This window comes from Micromesistius poutassou (genome assembly GCF_964030765.1).
Source record: "Micromesistius poutassou genome assembly, chromosome: 9".
In the NCBI taxonomy this organism is placed as follows: Eukaryota; Metazoa; Chordata; class Actinopteri; order Gadiformes; family Gadidae; genus Micromesistius; species Micromesistius poutassou.
In genome coordinates, this window is record NC_140279.1 from 10,657,121 (window position 1) to 10,678,826 (window position 21,706).

Sequence of the window (21,706 nt, forward strand, 5' to 3'; positions counted from 1 at the left end):
CAATGCACTAAAAGCACCCAACAAACAGAAAGTTTGCATGGCCTGGATCTCACACATGTTTTACACCACCGTCATCTTTCTGTCACTGGGCTAGTAGAAGGAGCTACTGGTGTGTGGGTGTGTAGTTGTGTGTGTGAAGGTGTGTGGGTGAGTGGATGTGTTGGTGTGAAGGTGTGTAGGGTCTATTATGCTTTGGCTGGCTGCACCACCCTCCCCATGTTATGATGTCATGCCTCTATCACTGCACCGTCACCTTGCATCGTGGCACTTCAGCCCCCCCCCCCCCACCCCCTTCACCCGCTCTTCAGACAGAGCGTGACAGCAGTGCACGCTAGATGCCTGCATGCCCTTAACGATGCAATCAGTGGATAATTAGCTTTATATAATTAAAGTTGAGCACGTCACGAAGTAGCAATCTGTCTTGTTTTGAACTAACCATTCTAAACATGTGGGGCGTAACTAACGTAAATAACTAACCATAGAAGAGGATTCAGGGTTAACACATGTGTATAGAGATGTGGTCTAATTTGGTTGAATTAAATTAATTTATTGGTTGATACATTAATGAATGCGTAATCTAACCGCAATAGAACACCATGTACCATAACCTAATCCCACTAGAACCATAACCTAATCCCACTAGAACCATAACATAATCCCACTAGAACCATAACTAATCCCAGTAGAACCCCATGTTCCTTAATCTAGCCTGGTCCCCAATATGTAGTACCGCACATTGAACATCCATTTCAATGCTTTGATATTATAAACTGAATATTGTATATAAAATATATAGTGACTGTTGTTTGACAGTCTGTGTAAGGCGGGCATGAGATTATACACACACACACAAACAGTCACACAGTCACACACACACACACACACACACACACACACACACACACACACACACACACACACACAGACACACACACACACACACACACACACACACACACACACACACACACACAGAAACTGACCACTTCCACCACACTATGTCACTGATGGGAAGGTTCCCTAGAGACTGTAGTCAAGTGTCATCCAAGCTTGACGACACCTGACTACCTCCTCCACCATCGGGTGGAGGAGGGGACCGGGGGGGGGGGGGGGGGGGGGGGATGGGGATGAGGGGGTGGAGGAGGGGATAAGGGGGTCTACAGGGGGTCTGAGGGGGGACTGGAGGCCCTGTCACTAGGTTAGGATGAGCTCAAGATGGCTTCCTCCCTCCACCTTTGTTGCCTGAAGACAGCAGGACCTCCCATGCCGCTGTTCTCCACTAACTCGATGTTGTTTTATGTTTTACAGACAGTTTCTTGATTCGGACATGCCTAGGTATTTGATACGCCGTCTTCTTCAATATAGAACATATTTCCATATCATTATCATCATCATTCTCATCATTATCTCTTTATTAAGAATTTTTCCATTCCAAATTCTCCTCCTCCTTCCTCCTCCTCCTCCTCCTCCTCCTCCTCCTCCTCCAGATTATTATTATATTGATAATCTCTCCGGCATTTGTCTCTTGCTTGCCCGACCCTCCCTCCCTCCCTCCTCCCTCCCTCCCTCTCTCCCTCCCAGTGCATCATGGGAAATGCAATCCCCAGCTGTGCATGTGCCCACCTCTCTCTCTAGTGTTGTGTTTTCGGAGCGTGTTTGAGCTGGCGTTGGCGGTGAGCAGGATGGTTTGACAGGAAGTGCTGATGATCCACAGGAAGTGCATGGCTGGCTTTGATTCCCTCTCTGGCTCAACTGGTACAGCAAGGCATTAGCATTGCCAGGGTTAGGGGTTAAATTTCCCTGTCTAGCTCAACTGGTAGAACAAAGCATTAACACAGAGTGAACCTTTCGATTCCCAAAGATAGGTCTGTACTTAAAAAAAAAAATATATATATATATATATAGGGCCACTAGAGAACAGTACAGATTCAGTCTAAACTTTATTGATTGGAGCCATTTCACCGAAGTGTCTTTCCTGAAAAGGAAAAACACAGCAATGTGTTTATATTTTAATGTTTGCAATATTCAGAACAATACAGTCTGTTTTGCTTTTGGCAATCTTTGGCAAGATTGATTGGTCCAAATCTGCACATTGGCGTTCTTCACACAATTGACTATTGATTATATCTGAAGCTCGAAAACATTATTTCGTACACATTTTGACGCAGAGCTGATCATTATTAATGAGCCCTCTAGGAGGTTGGTAACACAGCTCAGCATGCCCTCCCTGTGCATCAATGGATCCTGTTGTCTTTAAGTGTTTATGAGAAAGAACTCCACGACTTATTCTGCTGTTCTTCGACGAGAAAGTTTTTAATAACTCTTGAGGACCCCAGAGAAGCTTGACTCTGCAGAGCCCTGAGAGACTGGCTCCAGGTGGTCCCGGCCTGAAGCCACCACCAGCAAGTGGAACTCAACATGACCTCATTGGTCGCCCGTGGTGTGACTCCGCCCCCATGCGGTGAACTGTTCCTCAGAACCTGGCCAAGCGACCTGGGCTCTGTGAAGTCCACAGCGCGAGCGAAGGAGAGGTTGACACAAGTGGTGCCAGCACAATGACTTAAACCTGGTCTTGGCCCCTTTTAAAAGCTGTGTAAAAAGACCTTTCAAGTGCTTCAAGACTCTCCAACGTGGGCCGTCACGCGCTGCACTCACACATGTGCCTCTGTGACTCAGTGTGTGTGATCATCTCCGTCTGGGCAGCACACGGTGTGTTCCTCTTCCTTAATTATTTGGTTATTAACATAATATCTGCCGTTCGGGGGCCATCTTGTAGGTGGGGGCAGGATAGCCTTGAGGGGAGGATGTTGGACTACCAGCTGAAAGGCTTGGGGTTCAAACCCCATTATCCCAAGCCTACCTGTTAGGTACCCTAGAGCAAGATGCCCCTTCACCCCTACCTACTTCTTGAGAACAGGTATCTGGACTCACTGTAGGTCTCTGAAAAAGTGTGGGTGTCCCCTGGTGCTGTTGAGGAGTCTCCTCTCTGTCCCTCTACTGTACAGAGCAGATGTGTCTCCATGGAGAGATCCTCTGCTCATCCCAGGCCCGGTGAAGGTCAGGAGTCTCCTCTCTGTCCCTCTGCAGTGCTGTAGTACAGAGCCACAGTACAGTACAGAGTAGATGTGACTCTACTACTCTACTAGGTCCTGTGGTCACCTGAGGCCGTGGCCAGCAGAGCTCGGCACGAGAAGCTTCACCCAGCGTCAAGTCTTTTAATGGCTCACAGAAACATTGGCTCTGGTCTGAATCCACCGGTTCATATTTAAAGCATTGCCTGCCGGGCGTCCCGCCAGGAACATAACTGGTCTCAGCTCTCGCTGTGGGAAACACTGGAAGCGGTGTGCAAGAAGAACGTATGGATTAAATCATGGAGCAAAACAGAAATAAAACGTGTTTCAAGGGTCGGTCATGTGTTTCCAATGGACCTCGTCAGGGGAGGGTGCGAAGGTTGTTGGATCTGTGCTGGTCCCGGCTGTACCTGTAAACACCCCTGAGCTGGAGTGGCCTCTCATCGTCCAGAATGACCCATCGCTGTGTTAGCCGTAGCTTTGGATGAAAGTGCGTCTTAAATGTCTCAATGGCAGAACTAGGAGCATACCTAGAACCAGATGGATGAGTATATTACTCAGGGTAGCAGATTTAGTCTCCTAGTCAACCTGGGAGTGGACCAAGAAACATTAATATACTAGGACCTTGATGGTGTGTGCATGGGTGTTTTTTAAAAGGTTGAATAAATGAAAGTGTACCGTCTATGCCGCGCCGCACAAACCAAAACATCAACAACACAACTTCAACACTCCTGTATCTCTCGCCTCGACTCACTTCCTGTTTCTTCCCTCGACATACTTCCTGTATCTCACCATTACCTTGGTGATTTCTCTCCTCAGCACCTCCCTTGGAGTTGACCATAGGTATTCCATCACCACCCTGCCATCACTTTGCCTGTCTATCCCGTCTGTCCGTCTCACCCGTCTGACAGTCCGTCCGTCCGTCCGTCCGTCCGTCCGTCCGTCCGTCCATCTGTATCTCTGTCTCCTCCCCATCGCTCCGACTCTCCTCTGATGACATCATCACTACGTGCCCTGCGGTGCACCAGAGTCCTGGTGGCACGGGCGTCATCCCCCCCCCCCCCCCCCGTTTTCTCTCTCGATCGACTTCACGGTCTGACGGTTTCCCCTCGGGTCCTCACAGCGTCGGGTGACCACAGGTGTAGCTTGTAACCTCGGTAACCTCAGCCTCGTCCACGGGTGCGTTGGATTCGCCGGGTCCCAGTGCTGCCGTGAAACACAGCACTATCGGGGCCTCCACACACTGCGTTGGCCGGGCCGCTGGGACCGCTGGGAACCTCTGGAATCAAACGCGGCCCGGCGAGATGAGCTACAGCTGTGGGGCCCCCCGCTGTGACACCGGAGGGGGAGGCGTCCGGGCCTTCTTCATACTCATACTGTCCTTAAGGGATGACTGGGAGACGGGGTCTTGATGTTCATCTGTCTTCATGTCAAATACGTGTTGTTGTTGATGTTGTTGTTGTTTACCATAAGAGAAAGTAATGTTAGAATGACTTCAGGTTTCTGGTGCAGTTGATAACCTATTGTATTCTGTCCATCTCTCCCACTGTAATACCACTACCACCATGACCACTACTACTACTACTACTATACCTCTAATACTACTACTACTATACTACTACCACTACCTCTACTTATACTCCTACTCTTCTACTACTCCTACTATACCACTACTATTACTACTACTACTACTACTACTACTACTACTACACTCCTGCTCTACTATTACAACTATCCTACCACCGCCACCACCACCACCATGCCTCCACCACCCCTCCTGCTACGTCAGGACGTTCTACCGGTTTGAGGCGGCCTGGGACAGCTCCATGCACAACTCCCTGCTGCTGAACCGCGTCACGCCCTATGGAGAGAAGATCTACATGACCCTGTCGGCCTACCTGGAGGTACTACTTTATTACCCTGTCCCCTACCTGGAGGTACTACTGTAGTACTGTACTGTACTGGTACTCTATCACCCTCTCCCCCTGCCTGGAGGTACTACTGTAGTGCTGTTCTGTACCGTACTGGTAGTTTATTAACCTGTCAGCATACCTGGAGGTACTACTGTAGTGCTGTACTGCAGTGTACTGGTACTTTACTACCCTCAGCCTACCTGAAGGTACTACTGTAGTGCTGTACTGTAGTGTACTGGTACTTTACTACCCTCAGCCTACCTCAGCCTGGAGGTACTACTGTAGTACTGTACTGGTGTAAGATGCATGTACTGGTGTGGAGCATAAGGTACTAGTGTACAGCATCATGTACTGGTTACTTCAGTTTACTGCTTACTCTCAGCCTACCTGGAGGTGGTAGGTCACTGAATACTCTACTGTACTGTAATACTGCAGTACTCCAGCCTAATATAACACTGATGTACAGCAGTACCCTAGCGGGTATACTGGCTTTGTGTACTGTAGTACAGTGATTTTAGTTTGACGTCCATAACCAAACTAACTAAATCAGTATCATCCATCCCTGATCCATCATGTCCCACCCTGACATCCAGACAGGTAACCACGACTCCCCGTAACCAAGCACCCGTCTCCCTGTGTGTGTGTGTGTGTGTGTGTGTGTGTGTGTGTGTCAGATGGAGAACTGCACGCTGCCCACGGCCATCACCAAGGATGTGTGTATGGTGTTCTACTCCCGGGACACCAAGGTGCCGGCGGCCCACACCATCCGCACGCTGTTCGGCACGGGCAGCCTGCGCGCCACCGAGGGGTAAACACCTTCCTGTATCACTGCTGTATCGCCACGCTGGGGGGCTCTGGGTCTGGCTGCTACCACTGTCTGGCTGCTACCACTGTGTGTGTGTGTGTGTGTGTGTGTGTGTGTGTGTGTGTGTGTCTGTTTTAATGAAGCTGCTACGACTGTGTACAGTGTGTCCAGTCTTTTGTAGTTCTTTGTGGTGTTATTGTTGGTAACTGTTGGTTCTTTCATTCGTTTTTTTTGAATGTTGAGTGATCATCTCTCTGTCCCCTAGCAACCGTGTTACCGGCGTGTACGAGGTCAGCCTGTGTCACCTGGCGGACGCCGGAAGCCCAGGTAGGAGTGGATCCAACACTGCACAGCTACCATGGGCCAGGACTCTTAAAGGCTCAGTCTCTCTGACCCCGCCCCCCCTGTCAGTCGGGGACTCTTAAAGGCTCAGTCTCTCTGACCCCGCCCCCCCTGTCAGTCGAGGACTCTTAAAGGCTGAGTCTCTCTGACCCCGCCCCCCTATCAGTCAGGGGCTCTTAAAGGCCCAGTACCTCTGACTCCGTACCTCACCTGTCCCCAGGTATGCAGCGGCGGAGGCGGCGTGTGCTGGACACGTCAGTGGCGTACGTCCGTGGCGAGGAGAACCTGGCAGGCTGGCGGCCGCGTAGCGACAGCCTCATCCTGGAGCACCAATGGGAGCTGGAGAAACTCAGCCTGCTGCAGGAGGTACGCACCAATCAGGGGCCGGCCTTAAAGGGCCAGTGACCCTTAACCATGTGGTTTGGTTTTAATGTTAGAATGTCTTCTACTGTGGCAATGTTTGGCACTTAGGGAGGGGGATTCACTTACACTATGGGTTTGGCAACACTTTGGATGGCTTAAGACTTACACTTCTGGGTGAATGACAATATATCAGAATATTATTATTTTTTATTTTACTCCTTTCAATGTTTGATTGTTCCTTTTTTGTGTTTTGTTGCCGATGAACGATTTGTGTTTGATTCTCAGCCAGGACTAGCTGTTGTAGATGTTGGACTAGCAGTTCCAGATGTTGGACTAGCTGTTGGACTAGCTGTTGTTGATGTTGGACCACCAGCCGTTGACGTTGGACTAACGGTTGTGTTGTTCCTCCTCTCAGGTGGAGAAGACCAGACACTTTCTGCTCCTCCGAGCCAAGCTGGAGTCCACCCTGCTGCTGGGGCTGGAGCCGCTGGCCAGCGTCACCGAGGAGGAGGAGGAGGAGGTGGAGGCTCCTCCCAAGCCGCCTCAGACCGACCTGGACTCCCCCGCCGCAGACTTCCACAGCGAGAGGCAGAGGGAGCTAGCCGCTAAGGTTAGCCACACCTAGCTGCTAGTGCAAACAGGCAAATAATCCATTGAAGCAGGGAATAAAAACAGCATCTCAGCATTTATTTTTTGCTGATGCCAAAATCGTGAAAAACTAAGATGGCTCCGTTGATGTCAAGCTGTTGTTGTGATGTGTTATTGTGATGTTGCTGTGTTAACGTGTTGCGTTAACGCGTTGTGTGTCTTTGTGTGTTAGTGTCTGCGGCTGCTGACCCACTCCTTCAACAGAGAGTACAGCCACGTGTGCATCAGCGCCAGCGAGAGCAAGGTAAAAAACATGTGTATATATATATATATATATATATATATATATACACACACACCTTGCTTATCCAGCCTTTATCGTTATGTGCCAACCTATGACCCAAGCAGTCTACTAGTAACAAGATGCCCCCTAACCCCCACCTGCTCCTTTATGACATGGATCTAAATTTAGTCACGAGGGAAGTCACGTTGGATAAGAGTGTCTGCTACATGTTCTATCTAATATCTTGTTCTCCTGGTTTCTATTCCACTTCATTCTCTTGTGTTCTCCTCCAGCTCTCTGAGATGTCTGTGACCATGCTGAGAGACTCTGCCTCCAGCTCTGCCCTCAACACCATCACCCCGTCCACCACCTGCCCCTCCTTGGTCGAGGGCTCCTACACAGACCTCAGGTCAGTCGCTGGATGTGCTGCCCCTCTGTCCACCCAACCCCGTGTTCTACGTCCTGTTTCCTGTGTGACCCCTGTGTGACCCCTGTATGACCCCTGTGTATGTGTTCCGTCCCAGGCCCCCTGCGGTCCGCTCCCGGGCCCCCAGCCCGAGTCGCGATGCCCAGCAGAACGGAGGAGAGAAGAAGAGCGCACCCGTCGAGACCAAACCCCCCCGCATCCGGAGGTTCGTTCCGGACATCCAGGAGATACGAGTCAGGTGAGACACACCTCCTCAACACCTCACCAACACCTCCCCAACACCTCTCCAACGCCTCCCCAACACCTCCCCAATGCCTCCCTAACACCTCCCAAACACCTCCCTAACCTCTCCCCAACACCTACCACACCACCCTGAGGTGCAGGAGCAAAAGACAGGAGATAGAGAACAAGGTTGAGAGGACAAAGAGGAGGAGGTGTTGAGGAGAAGGTGGTAAGGAGAAAGAGGAAGAGGTGGAGAGGAGGACATCAGGAGTAAGGGAAATAAGGAGGAGGGCAGCACAGAATATTTGAATTGAAGAATATATAATATGCGTTGTCTGCTTCCAAAGTAATGTAAATGTAAAATGGCAGTGCATTAAAATAAGGTTCAAACGTGTGTGAGACCGCCCTGGTGGCCTGGGAGACGGCATCCTAGTAGCCATGGTAACAGCATCCTGGTCGCTGTGGTAACAGCATCCTGGTCACCATGGTAACAGCATCCCGGTCCTCTCCCTGTCCCCCTGCAGCCCCATCGTGTCTAAGAAGGGCTACCTCCACTTCCTGGAGCCCAACACCAGCGGCTGGGTGAAGCGCTACGTGGTGGTGCGGCGCCCCTACGTCTACATCTACAACACGGAGCGAGACACGGTGGAGCGTGCCATCCTCAACCTCTCCTCCGCCCAGGTGGAGTACAGTGAGGACCAGCAGGCCATGCTCAAGGTGAGGACAACGGCTCTCTCTCTTGCTCTCTGGCTCTCTCTCTCTCTCTCTCTCTCTCTCTCTCTCACCCTCTCTCACTCTCTCTCTCTCTCTCTCTCTCTCTCGATTAAAGCCATAGCTCGACTATGCTCCTCAATTGGACAACTGCAATTGTTTGCATATACATGGCGTGAGTAAATCGATTTATTGGCCGAAGCGTGTCATGCCCCGGTACGATAGGTGGCACTGTGCCCATTTCAGCTAGTGGTAATAGAGCCACCGGTTGACCTCTTTACGTTACCAGCAACAACAAACTCAGGCGGCATTCGAGAAAATGTTTTCAGTAGACAGCTGTCAGTTCACTTCGCGTCCATATCATTTCTCGGACACTCCATTGTTCCGACCTGAATGATATGGACCCGAAGTGAACTGACAGCTGTCTGCTGAAACATTGTTTTCTCCTCCATGTCGCGTTTCAATCTGGACTTCAGAGAGTCAAAGCCAAAGTTAATTTCCCCCAATTCCTTTTCCCCATGGGCGAGATAAACCCGACTAGGAGTCTTTACTTGTTGTGGAAGTACCAGAGAGTCGGAGAACCCGACGCAGTCTGTAAGATTCATAATATCAGAGAATACCCCCATCAGTTCGGCCGCGGCGCAATGAATGAATAAAGATCGTAGTTATTTTACAACCTCGTAGATGAGCAACATTTAGAAAAACATGTACTTTTAATTCAGCCTTGGGTTAAATCGAAGCGTAGTGTGTACTGAATGCATGTTGATGATGATACACTCCTTATAGGGGGTAACTACATTGGCACAACACACGGCTTCCTCCATCTTCTGCGCCAGCTTTTTAAATAAATCGCAGACCCAAAGTGAGTTGACAGCTGTCTACTGAAAACATCTTTCTCCCGCCACAATTCTTATAGGGGGTAACTACATTCACCGGCTTCCTCCATCTTCTGCGCCACCTTTTTAAATAAATCGCAGTTTCTCGTTATCCCTTATCCGACGTCGACAACAACAACACGACTATCGTCTCCTTCTACTTCCGGCTCACGGCCCCGGGAAAAGATCTCAAGCATGCACAGAACGCAATTCAACGCATAATCCAATTCGACTCCGTACATGCATGCTTAGCTCGACTATGAATCACATTATCTAGGGGTCTTAATTCGACTATGAGTAACCCAATTCGATTCGAGTATAGCTCGACTAAGGTGTATACATGCATTTTAGTAATCCAATCATAGTTGGACTAAGCCAATAAGTCGTATAAGTGTCTAATAATAATAAGTGTCTTTCTATTGCACATTGCCTTTCTATTTGTTTCTATTTGTCTTTCTATTGTTCTCTCTCTATCATCTCTCTCTATCTGTCTGTACCTCTATTCCTCTCCATCTCTGTAGTTTCCTCTCTATTACTCTCCATCTGACCAGTACACATAGTGCCCTGGTGTTCCACACTGAATCAGAGTGTGTTTGTGTGCGTGTGTACATGTGTGTGTGTGTGTGTCTGTGTGTGTGTGTGTGTGTGTGTGTGTGTGTGTGTGTGTGTGTCTGTGTGTGTGTGTGGGGGGGGGGGGTTCTCTGGCAGACCCCCAACACGTTCGCTGTGTGCACGGAGCACCGGGGGATTCTCCTCCAGGCTAACAGCGACAAGGAGATGCACGACTGGCTGTACGCCTTTAACCCCCTGCTGGCCGGGACCATCAGGTACGCCCCCACACACTTGCAGGGGGAGGGGGGCATGGGGGGGGGGGGGTGGAGGGGGGCGTCCCCTAGAGGAGAGATGGGGAGGGTCTTTTGAGGGGCTATCGGTCATTTGGTTCAAACACTCTTCTCTTCATTCCAACGCAGTTCACTATACCTCACTCGTTTGTGTTGAAATGTAATATAGAATAAATACAATAGAAGATACAATAGAAGAAGTTGAATATGGAATTTTTATTACAAAGACAAACACCCCCATCGAAGATTTGATGGTCCAGCCCTCATATTATTTGACATTAGTATCAGATTAGTGTCTGCCTATATGGTTCTCTATTGTAGTTAACACCTGATCTCACAGAGCGTTCCCCCTGTGTGTGTGTGTGTGTGTGTGTGTGTGTGTGTGTGTGTGTGTGTGTGTGTGTGTGTGTGTGTGGGTGTGTGCGTGTGTGTGTGTGTCAGGTCGAAGCTGTCCCGGAGAAGAGCAGGACCACTGAGGATGTGAGACTCTGGTCCCCCGGAACACAAAGACTGACCCTGTAGAAAGTTCTCACCCCACCTCCTCCTCCACACCTCCTCCTACACCACCGCCACCGTCACCACCAACACCCGCACATGCTCAGTTCCTTACCTGCCTTCTCAAGACCCTGAACTCCTCCGACCCCTGACCCCTGACCCCTTGACCCCGGGCCCCCGTGTGTGTCAAGCCTTTTGCTGCTGCTGTTGTGTCGTTCTCTGGGTTTAGCTGACCTCCGTTCAAGGACGAAGGTACCATTTCGTGGTTCGATGTACGCTACGATGTACGCTGCGATATCGAGGTACAATCTACGCTACAGTCTGCGCCATGATCTACGCTACAATGTACGCAACAATATCACAGTGCGATGTAAGCTACGATATCGCTGTACGATGTACGCTACGATATCACGGTACGATGTAAGCTACGATATGGCCGTAAGATGTTAGCTACGATATCGCGGTACGATGCCGCGGTGCGGTACGGTGTGAGCGATACGGCGCGTGCGGTGCCGCGAGGCAGCAGTTTGTTGTGTCAGGTTCCTTGCGTGTGGTGATTGTAGTTGTTGTCCGCGACACTCTGAGCTTAACTTGTTCCTTCCTTGAAAAACAAAACAAAACAAAAAAAAGCAGCAGCGATTGTATCCATTACTTACGGCTGCCATGGCGATAAGAATCACTTCATTTGCATATCAACCGTAAAATACGAAAAAAGTTTGGATTCTTCTCCATTATGCTAGAACTACGGTATATACAGTGTTCAAACTGGTTTGCATTAAAACTAAATACTACATTATAGGGTTACTGATAGAAAAAAAATACATATATACAAGACAGCTGAATTTATGACTTTAAAACTTTGTGTTTGACTTCTGGTTCAGATGTGGGATTGGATAATGTCCTAATGTCAGAAACACCCCAGATGTTGAGTCAGTTACAGGGGGTTAAAGAATGTTTTTGGTGAGACTGGAAAAAGTTTCATCTCTGCTGTTCATTTCACAGTTCATCTGCTGTCCCTCCGTGGAAAATCAACAGATTAATCTCAATAACTCCCCCCCCCCCCCCCCCCCTTTATTTATCTATCTTAAAATGTGATATATTTAGGTATCTTAACAGGTCTTATTATTTATTTCTGCATGTATTTATTTATAAAAGGCATTTATATTTCTAAAGTTGTAGTAACGTGCAATTTCTGCACCCCGCACTTTTTAACATGAGTTTATTAAACATTAACACCCTCACCTCATCCCGACGCATTTTAACCTCTTGATCCACGACATGAGGAACACAGATTTACACCTACTGTCTTTGTGCTGAGAATAACTTGAATATCAGATGCTCGCTGAAGAACCCAGTCGAAGACGTGTTGTAATTAACAAGAGGACGTGTTCGTAGGTCGACTCTAGTGTAGGGAAAGTACTAAGCCTGTTCTGCATACTCCTAGGTGGTAGCCTACAGCCGGGGCTGCTGGGTAATTTGAATAGACGATCGACGTAGTGCCTCTCTCTCTCTCCAACGTTGAATCTCTTTCTACTCCATCCTGCTCCGACGCTGTCCGTCTTAACGTGGATTAAAACAGCTGTAGTCAGACGTGTGTTTAATTTGTTCATGAGTACGTATATCATGGGGTAGTGAGTTACAGACACACTGGCATGTATATATCGATATATCGAATCATATCAACACACAAAGAAAACACCAACTCGATAGACAAGACTTGACGATAGATGTCATCTCCACAGTTTGGCCAAAGTGGAATCTGTCATCTAAAAGTGGAAGATAAAAAGACAAAATAAAGGTGCGATGTTATTAATTTCTAATTCCATTGACGTTCATTGCATCACCACTTAGCCACTAGCCTGTCTCCTATGCACTTTACCAATGTCTCTGCAGTAGAAATGTCAACTCAAGGCCTTTAAATCACAACCTCCACCCGTGGTTTCACCATCCACCCATGAACGACCGGACGTGGAGCTGGAAGTATCACAGCGGTACAAATACTACGTCAAAAAAACATCCAAACATTTGTGACAGTGTACTTCTCTGTGTAGAACACATTTGGAAACAGGACTATTTTAGGTTTGAGGCGTTTCCAGACGGAAGGTTCTGGGTTCGAATCCCCAATGCACTCAGTCGACCTGTAGGCTTCCTAGCGCACGACGACTCCTGACCCCTACCTGCTCCCTTATGACATGTATCTGGATTCACTGTCAGCCATTTTGGATGAGAACGTCTTCTAAGTGACTAGCAAGCTAGAAAAAATAAGATAGGGGCGTTGATACTTTCTATGTCTTAAGAAGAAGTGAATAAAAAGGCCCACCTTGATTCTCCTGTGAGGCACACCTTAAATATAGTCTGCTTACTGCCGCACATATCTCGACCAGAGAGTACTTTAGTTCTCCTGCCACTCAACCTTCTGTTATGATTACTGCTGCTCAGTGCTACTTCCTCTGACGAGGAAACATGTGTTTATGCTTCTTTGATATCTGATACAGCGATCGGGACGTTTAAATGATATCCAAATGACATTCCATTCTGTTCATATCATGGTCAGAGTCCTACCAGTTGCAATGAAAGCAAGATCAAAAACGGGCATTCATTTTGTTTTTGTTTTAAAATTCCAACACTTGACAGTTTTGAATTACACTGAATTCATTGTTAAAGCTTTGGTTTATTATTTGAACCAAGGGAATAAATCCACTAGATAGATCAAGCGTGTGGATCCGACCGGACTATGTTCCGGTTGGTTGTCCTTTAGTGTCTTGTGCTTTTGTGTTTTTATTTTATCCCCAAAGATCCCCCCATTGTGTCAGCCATCTTGTGTTCTCGGTACAACACTGAATTTTCACACTGAATGTAAATCACTATTTAACAAGGAACTCACTGCGTCCATGTATCGCAGTGAGTTCCTCCTGGTTTCCTGACGATTGTAGGTGTGTGTGTGTGTGTGTGTGAGAGCATGTGTGCTTGTTCTTTGTGTGCGTGTGTGTGTGTGTGTGTGTGTGTGTGCTTGTGTGTGTGTGTGTGTGTGTGTGTGTGTGTGTGTGTGTGTGACGGATCGCTGTTGATTCATCCACAACAAGGGGACGTTAATCTTTATAATTTATTTTTGTGCTTCCATATCTAACCACGCTTTAATTTTGAAAGCCCCTTGCGTTTGACCCACTGGGCACTTCCTTTGCATTGTACATAAACCCGATTGCTGTGAAACTGTATTATAAAGCTGTCACCATTTGTACAACCTGAAATGGCCAGCGCTTCCATTGTCGTGTCGAGTGTTAGAGTTAAGTGTCAGATATTTGTGTACACTAAACACATGGTCATATAATAAATAAAAAGGAAAATTATGCAACACACTTTTGTCTACTTGTGTCATGCTTTGGTCATAGACCAACGTATTGTGTGAAATAGTACCTTAATGTTAAGTAGGCCTACAACTTTCATTTTGACAGAGATGCCATTAAGTAACACAGATTATTATTCAACTAATATAAAACTAATAAAAACATTTATATCAATAAATAAAACACCATAAAAATGTTTTTGATTGCTTTCTTTTGAACAGAATAACCTTTAGTTATTGTCAGTCTACTACTGTTCTGTATTTGCTACTGTGGCAACCCAGTTTCCCTGTCTTGATCCATAAAGTACCCTACTATCTTATCTTATCTAGGCCAATGTAAAGAATAATATCGCTAACGATGGAAGTCTCTGCAGTAAAACATAAATTACTTTAATCTCTTGTCTCTGGACTGTTGGAGACAAACTGAACATCTGACAGCTGTGGGCTCAGACGGTTGCCAGGTCCGCGGAATAAGGGGTAATTTCAGCAAGCACTAAGTAACCTCAATGATTTAAAACACGAAAGATACTTTCGAAAAATTCTTAATCCTGGTTTGTAGTCGTTCATACAAGATTAATGCATTCTCTTAAATAATAATACGTGTTATGGTGTTGCTGATTTAGCTTGTTTACATTGGGACGTCTGGCAACCCAGGGTAGGCGTGGGACTAGCCAGCTAGTGTCTGGTGTTAAGACTGTTAATCTTATGGTTTAGTTACTTGTTAACTGGTTATACATCGTTACATTTACTGTTTTCTCTGCGACTTCACGGCAGTTTACAAGGTCAGCTCACTTAAGCATCGATTCAAACTAGAATCTGCTGTTCCGACAGTGAAACGCAGTGTAGGATGAATTAGCCCATGTGTTAGCCTCACCGGCTACATGGACGCCAGGTCATCATGAATCTGATCGACATTAAAGAGCCTGTTTCTCTTCTGCTTAACGGCAGGGAAGTGAACCTGGACCTGGTTCATAATCCACATTAAAGAGTCTGTTCCTTTTCTGCTTTAACTCTGGGAACTGAACCTTAACCCGGTTTATAATCCGCATTAAAGAGTCTGTTCCTCTTCTGCTTTAACTGCAGGGAAGTGAACCTACATTATCATTATTATAATCATCATCATTATCATTCACACAGCCTACTGTCTTTAGGATGTAATATACTTTATTATATTAACTTGTCTCTAGGATGTAATATACTTTATTATACTAGCAGTGTATTTAGGATGTAATATAACTATACTTTATTACACTAGCATAGTGTATGATTTAATAAAACGATTCTTTATTATACTAACAGCGTCTTTATGATTTGATATATCTATACTACATTACACGAACATTTTGTCTTTATGATTTAATGTATATATACTTTTTTACACTAACAGTGTCTTTATGATTTAATAAATCTATACTTTATGACACTAATATAGTTTCTTTATGATTTAATATACTGTAACTAACATAGTTTATATTATCAATGTCTCTATCTTGAGCCAGAGTTACTGCAGAGTTTATCTGACATGTATGTCTATAGTAGAAACACACAGCATGTAATCAATATCAGATAATCAGTTATGGCCAATCAGTCAAATGAATGCAGTCCTACCTGATACATGCTCAGTAAAGTCTGTTCCTGTGTAGGCTATGGCAGAACAAGACACTGAACCCACACATCCTCCGTCACAAGGGACGGCTGACAGGTAGGACATCAACATATTATATAAACATTTCATCAAATCTGAATCAGAAGTCGATTTTGTTATCTGTACTTTTATGTGATACTGATATATTTATTGACTACTGTTGTGGTCTTCATTTAGTAAGAAAAAGGTATTGTGATGTAATATAAACATCAAAAACTATATAGAATATTATAGGCAATATTATATAAAGTTTGTTACCAGAGAACTGAATATATTAGAAGTTGTCGTGGGAAAGTCATAACAAGCCAACAAAAAAATCCTTATGACCATCCTCATAACGATCACATCCACCCATGTGTGTTGTGTTGAATGGAGGATCTACCTGGACTACAACGCAACCACGCCCCTGGAGCCAGCCGTGATCCAGTCCGTGTCAGAGGCCCTGAGGGAGGCCTGGGGGAACCCCAGTAGTTCCTACATCGCAGGTGATCCCCGCTACACTAAAATACTCTGGAATTCTTACTTAAAATACGCAGCTGTAAGACATTTTCACTGAGAACACAATAAAGTCTACTAACTTGATCATCAAACTATTTAGAAAATGTTTTATACTTTTCTATTTTTATTTTTCTGTATCTTTATCCAAGTACTCTTGGATAAAAGCATCTAAATGTGAATGTTACCAACATGTCTCCCACCATGTGTGTCCTGCAGGAGCTAAAGCCAAGGCCCTGATCTGTAAGGCCAGAGCAGATGTGGCCAGCATGGTGGGAGGGAGGGCAGAGGACATCATCTTCACTTCTGGTGGAACCGAGGTGAGACACTGAAATCGTAGTTGATAAATAGTTCTTAGTTCATAGATCATATTTGAGAAGTTTAGGGTGAAGGTGTCTGAAGTAATCCTATGCCCAAATCATCATGTTCAAAGTCATCATCTTGTTTCATCAGCAACAGCTCCAGACTCCAGACTAATAAAACTACAAAAGAAGAGGAAGAAAAATGTAGTTACATGTATATAGTATGTTATCTTTATTCTAATAGTTATTTTTTTTATATTTTATTTTCAAATTGGTAAATTTTATTTGTATATACACTCTTGTTTAGCACTCTCTTTTCCCACTGTACTGCTGGTCACTGCAAATTTCTCCTAAGGGGGATTAATAAAGGACTATCTATCTATCTATCTACACGATCTAAGTAGTAGAAATGTAATGGACTAGCTGGGTCTGATAACTGTTGTGTGCCTCTTTCCTTCCAGGCCAATAACCTGGTGTTCCACAGCGTCTTAGAGGACTTCAGGAGAAGCTCCACCGCTGAAGATCAGAGCTCAGGAGGACCTCCTGGGGAGCACCTGAACGGAGGCCCTGGTCGGCCTCACATCATCATCTCCAACGTGGAGCATGACTCTGTCCAGCTGGTGGCGGAGAACCTGCAGAAGACCGGACAAGCTGGTGAGGAACCACAATGTTCTGGAACTTCTGAAGGCTGGGCTAGATAGTTTTATATAGCCTCTTGTGTCAGACCTTCAACAGGATAAATAGACAGTAAAAATAGAAACAAGAAAGAGTAAGGATTCATTCTCACATTCTTGGTGCCAGAGGTGACTTGTGTGGCGGTCTCCACGGTTACGGGGCGAGTGGAGTCGGAGGACCTCCTGGCCGCCGTGAGACACAACACCTGCCTGGTCTCCATCATGCTGGCCAACAACGAGACTGGAGTTGTCATGGTAGGACGCCAGAGGCTTTCACAGTTAAAGCTGGGGTGGGCAAGTTATGTGAGAAGCATTTTTGAGAAGCATTCTATATAGATTTACCACATTCCGACAGCAATCAATAAATCAAATGATCTGACAAAAAAATTAATAAAAGTTACCTGATACTGTCGTAGGCCTGTAATAAGCCCGTCCAATTATTTTATTTGGCCTGAATGAAATGATTGGATGGCCAACCTGTCTGTCTACCTACCTACCCGGCTACCCACGCACACTCTGCCATGCACTTAGGCATGACTGGAGTCTTCCACATGGCTAGGCCTGTTTCTAAAGCTAGCTAGCTAGTCATGTGTTCTTGGGGCGTGGCTTCTGAAGGAGGCCTGAAGGGAGGGGCGGGATTTTTTCGGTTGGATACTTTCAAAATCCAGCTGGTTTTCCCAATGTGCCTACCCCAGCTTTAAACGTAATCCCTTGGTTAAAATGAAAACCCAAAACAAATGAAACCACGAAAAGTCACTTTTTTCAATGTTCATTGCAGCCAATCAGGGAGCTCTGCCGGAGGGTGAACGCTGTCAACAAGCAGCGGCGACATCCAAGAATACTCTTTCACACTGATGCCGCCCAAGCTTTGGGGAAGATCAGTGTGGATGTGGCTGACCTGGGGGTGGACTACCTCACCATAGTGGGACACAAGGTGAGGATTTACTGTCCTCCATGATTACCAAAATACAACAATAATCCTCCATGATGACCAAAAAATTTCAAACAAAAATCCATGATTACAAAGAAAAACTCCAACAAATGTCCTTGATTACCAAGAAAACTACAATACCATGACATGATTACTGAAATAACGTTGCTGCCATCTAAAAGTTAAGTTAGAAGTGAATTTTAAGTTTAAAGGGAGTAATCATTGTAGGTACAACTGTGTTGTAACAACTTTTTGATTTGTCACAACAAAATGAGTCAGGTGTACTATTTTCTATTAGTCCTATGTCTTCATTGAGGACAACTGAGGATGGGCCTTTACCGTCTAGCTAGGACTCTATAAAGGACTCTAAATCCTTCCATCCTCTCGTAGTTCTACGCGCCGCGTATCGGAGCGCTGTACGTCCGCGGCCCGGGAGGCAGAACCCCTCTGTACCCCATGTTCTACGGCGGGGGCCAGGAGAGGAACTTCAGGCCAGGGTGAGGTTCTAGTCCGTCTGTCGAGGGCCGTCCACAGTGGACCACAGCCTGAATGATACTCACCTGGTCTTCTACTCCACAGAACAGAGAACACGCCCATGATCGCAGGTCTGGGGAAGGTGAGTGCAGTCGTGTGTTTAATTGTGTGAAGACAGCTCCTATACCTAGAACCTCAATCAGTGTCATTGCATGTATGCTCAGAGTAAAACATGGGATCCCTTCTGCTGGGATGAGAACAATCAGCACATAGTAGGGGTTATGAGGTGCAGTGATATCAATCTCATTATAAACACATTGGAGGGATTTTCCCCAAAACATTTTCATTGTTAAAGTCCAGCACAGAGGGATCCCTTGTCACCTTTATGGACCTCACAACAATAATCACACCTGAAATACTATTGGTTGGTTGCTAGGCTGCAGAGTTGGTGACAGCCAATCTCCATGACTACGAGAACCACATGAGGATGACCAGGCTTTACCTGGAACAACGACTCAAGGTAAGTTAATAACCCAGCTCACTAGCTGACTAACTAATTCACCACTATTCATTCATGTCCATTGGTATACACCTGTATACAACCTCCATCCAGAGGTGTGCTTGTGATGTTACGTGTGTGTCTCCTGCAGGAGGTCTTCGGGGAGGAGAAGGTCCACTTCAGCAGCCACTTCCCTGGTTCTGAGAGCCTCCCCAACACCTGTAACGTCTCCATCCTGGGTCCACACCTACGAGGTGATGGACTCCTCTACCTCCTTCTAACCAACCATAATCCTAAACTAACCATAAGTAAACTAACCCTCACCTAACTATCTCTAACTTAACACTTAAACAGCTCCATCCTAGTTCCACATCTACTAGGTGTCCTGACGGACTCCTTTAGCTCCTCCTAATAAACCCTAAACCCTAACCCTAAACTAACCATCAGTAAACTAACCCTAAAGGTCCTGTTAGATGAAAGGTTCTCTGAGCTGTTTGTGGGCCTCAGGTCCTGACAGATGAAAGGTTCTCTGAGCTGTTTGTGAGCCCCATAACCTGACAGATGAAAGATTCTCTGAGCTGTTTGTGAGCCCCAGGTCCTGACAGATGAAAGGTTCTCTGAGCTGTTTGTGAGCCCCAGGTCCTGACAGGTGGATGTTCTCCTGCTGTGTGTGTGTGTGTGTGTGTGTGTGTGTGCAGGTCGGAAAGTCCTGTCCTGCTGTAAGACGCTGCTGGCCAGTGTAGGAGCAGCTTGCCACTCAGACCTCGGGGACAGGTGAATACATGCAGCACTACGCAGTACAAGAGACATTGGACACGAGCTATACTATCAAACTGTGGTATCTAAATCATCAAAAACTATTCTATCAATCTGATTATATTAAATTGTTGCACTGTCCACAGCCTAATGTGTAGACATCCTAGAGCAAGATGAGCCCTAACCCCTAATGGCACCTTAATGACCTGTAGTGACCTGTGCCCTGTAGACAGTGACCCGAAGTCACTGTCAGTCATTTTGGACAAAATAAACATCATCATAAACGTCTCATCGTCATTGTGACGATGAGACGGCAGTAAAATGGATCTAAAGTACAACGTTTTTCCTAATGCCTTCCCTCAGGCCCTCCCACATCCTGCTGAGCTGCGGCGTTAGCCCGGAGGTAGCGGCTAACGCGCTACGGCTGAGCGTGGGGCGCTCCACCTCGCGAGCGGACGTAGACGCAGTGGTGGAGGACCTCAGGAACACCGTCCAACAGCTGGAGGGTTAGGACGGACCATTAGCCTTTACTGAGGGGGGGGGGGGGGTTCAACTCTGACAGTTAGGACGGACCATTACTGCTTACTGAGGGGGGTTCAACTCTGACAGTTAGGATGGAGCCTTCCATTACCATTTAATGAGGGGGGGTCAACTCTGACAGTTAGGATGGAGCCTTCCATTACTGTTTTACTGAGGAGGGGTTCAACTCTTACAGTTCGGATGGACCCGTCCATTACAGATTAGGAGGGGATTCAACTCTTGACAGTTGAGATTAACTGTTACATTCCAGATTACAGGCGTTTTTTTTTTGAACGTGGTCATTTGTCTTATATGATCGTCAACATAGTAATCTATGCCATTGTATCACTGCTACTGAAATAAGTCCCCAATTTAGAGAAAATACCATTCTGCGCAAACCATATATGAACGTTGCACTCTGCTTTTTTTTTTTTGTGATGTCACACTACCTTTTCCGAGGTGGTCTGACGTCACGACCAAGGGGCACCGGTGGCGGGCTTTTTGTTTCAGGTTTTATTATTTATTAGTGAATAGACTTTGTGCTGCTAACTGTTCAAGAGATCTCAAATCCAACATAAAAAAATCTGAATATTCTCATTGTTATCAATCTCCCTGCTGCAATAAATTATTTATCTGAGTTGACCTTGTGAACTTGTGTCTTCTACCTGAGCGTTTCCCAGCTGCACTACGAGTGCCCGACCACAGCCCTACCGCTCGCCACCAGTGCCCAACCATGGCCCTACAACGGCCCACCACGGCCCCAACACAGGGGCCGTGGTGGGGCCCACATCCCACCGCCCCCCGTCTCTCGTTACGCTGAAGTTTCCGACGCCCGCTGTCGCTCTCCGTCTCCACCGGAGCGTCCATGTGTCCAGGGCCACACAAAGCACCGCGGGGGGCCGGTGGAGAGCCACCTCGCCGGCCGTCTTTCGTTACCTCTCTGTTCCCCTCCGCCACCCCCTCGTCCACCACCTGCGGCCCCCCCTCCCTCCCCGTCCCACGGTGGCCGCGCTCGGCAGCTGCTCCCTGCTCGGGTGTCTCTTTCCTGGCTCGGGCCGCGGCGCTGACTCCTGGCGGAGTGGCGCTGGCTCCCTGTGATCACAGAGCAAAGGGACAGAGCGCTGGAGGGAA

At 46.8% G+C, this 21,706-nt stretch overlaps 2 protein-coding genes across 4 annotated transcripts in view; both read left to right on the top strand.

Annotated features, from left to right (window-relative positions):
- Nucleotides 1-10,926, top strand: part of kif1aa (kinesin family member 1Aa) — a gene marked incomplete at both ends in the record, with an annotated part of 43,875 nt that extends 32,949 nt beyond the window's left edge. For 2 of the 3 annotated variants that reach the window (XM_084472988.1, XM_084472989.1), the window contains 12 exons: nucleotides 1,309-1,335; nucleotides 4,861-4,975; nucleotides 5,659-5,792; nucleotides 6,055-6,116; nucleotides 6,352-6,497; nucleotides 6,910-7,104; nucleotides 7,315-7,386; nucleotides 7,659-7,774; nucleotides 7,890-8,030; nucleotides 8,539-8,731; nucleotides 10,309-10,427; nucleotides 10,884-10,926. In XM_084472988.1, the coding sequence (XP_084329114.1) occupies nucleotides 1,309-1,335; nucleotides 4,861-4,975; nucleotides 5,659-5,792; nucleotides 6,055-6,116; nucleotides 6,352-6,497; nucleotides 6,910-7,104; nucleotides 7,315-7,386; nucleotides 7,659-7,774; nucleotides 7,890-8,030; nucleotides 8,539-8,731; nucleotides 10,309-10,427; nucleotides 10,884-10,926 (1,363 nt within the window). Of the gene's footprint in view, nucleotides 1-1,308; nucleotides 1,336-3,890; nucleotides 3,915-4,860; nucleotides 4,976-5,658; nucleotides 5,793-6,054; nucleotides 6,117-6,351; nucleotides 6,498-6,909; nucleotides 7,105-7,314; nucleotides 7,387-7,658; nucleotides 7,775-7,889; nucleotides 8,031-8,538; nucleotides 8,732-10,308; nucleotides 10,428-10,883 lie in introns of all 3 variants that reach the window. The other variant, XM_084472987.1, reaches the window with a different exon arrangement.
- Nucleotides 10,927-14,923: 3,997 nt separating this feature from the next.
- On the top strand, nucleotides 14,924-21,464 carry scly (selenocysteine lyase). The gene is made up of 13 exons (XM_084472992.1): nucleotides 14,924-15,062; nucleotides 15,924-15,982; nucleotides 16,301-16,410; nucleotides 16,640-16,740; nucleotides 17,184-17,376; nucleotides 17,524-17,651; nucleotides 18,175-18,330; nucleotides 18,718-18,824; nucleotides 18,907-18,943; nucleotides 19,238-19,321; nucleotides 19,452-19,554; nucleotides 19,999-20,074; nucleotides 20,420-21,464. Exons 2-13 carry the CDS (start codon nucleotides 15,927-15,929, stop codon nucleotides 20,565-20,567), a joined length of 1,299 nt encoding a protein of 432 aa, XP_084329118.1. The 5' UTR covers nucleotides 14,924-15,062; nucleotides 15,924-15,926; the 3' UTR covers nucleotides 20,568-21,464.
- The last annotated feature ends 242 nt before the right edge of the window (nucleotides 21,465-21,706 follow it).

What these genes read in the sequence shown, in the direction of transcription:
- scly (XM_084472992.1), top strand. Translation starts at nt 15,927, where the DNA reads ATGGCAGAACAAGACACTGAACCCACACATCCTCCGTCACAAGGGACG. An exon ending in ACCTGGAACAACGACTCAAG is followed by an intron (nt 19,322 to 19,451) that starts GTAAGTTAATAA and finishes TGTCTCCTGCAG; the next exon opens with GAGGTCTTCGGGGAGGAGAA. An exon ending in CACTCAGACCTCGGGGACAG is followed by an intron (nt 20,075 to 20,419) that starts GTGAATACATGC and finishes GCCTTCCCTCAG; the next exon opens with GCCCTCCCACATCCTGCTGA.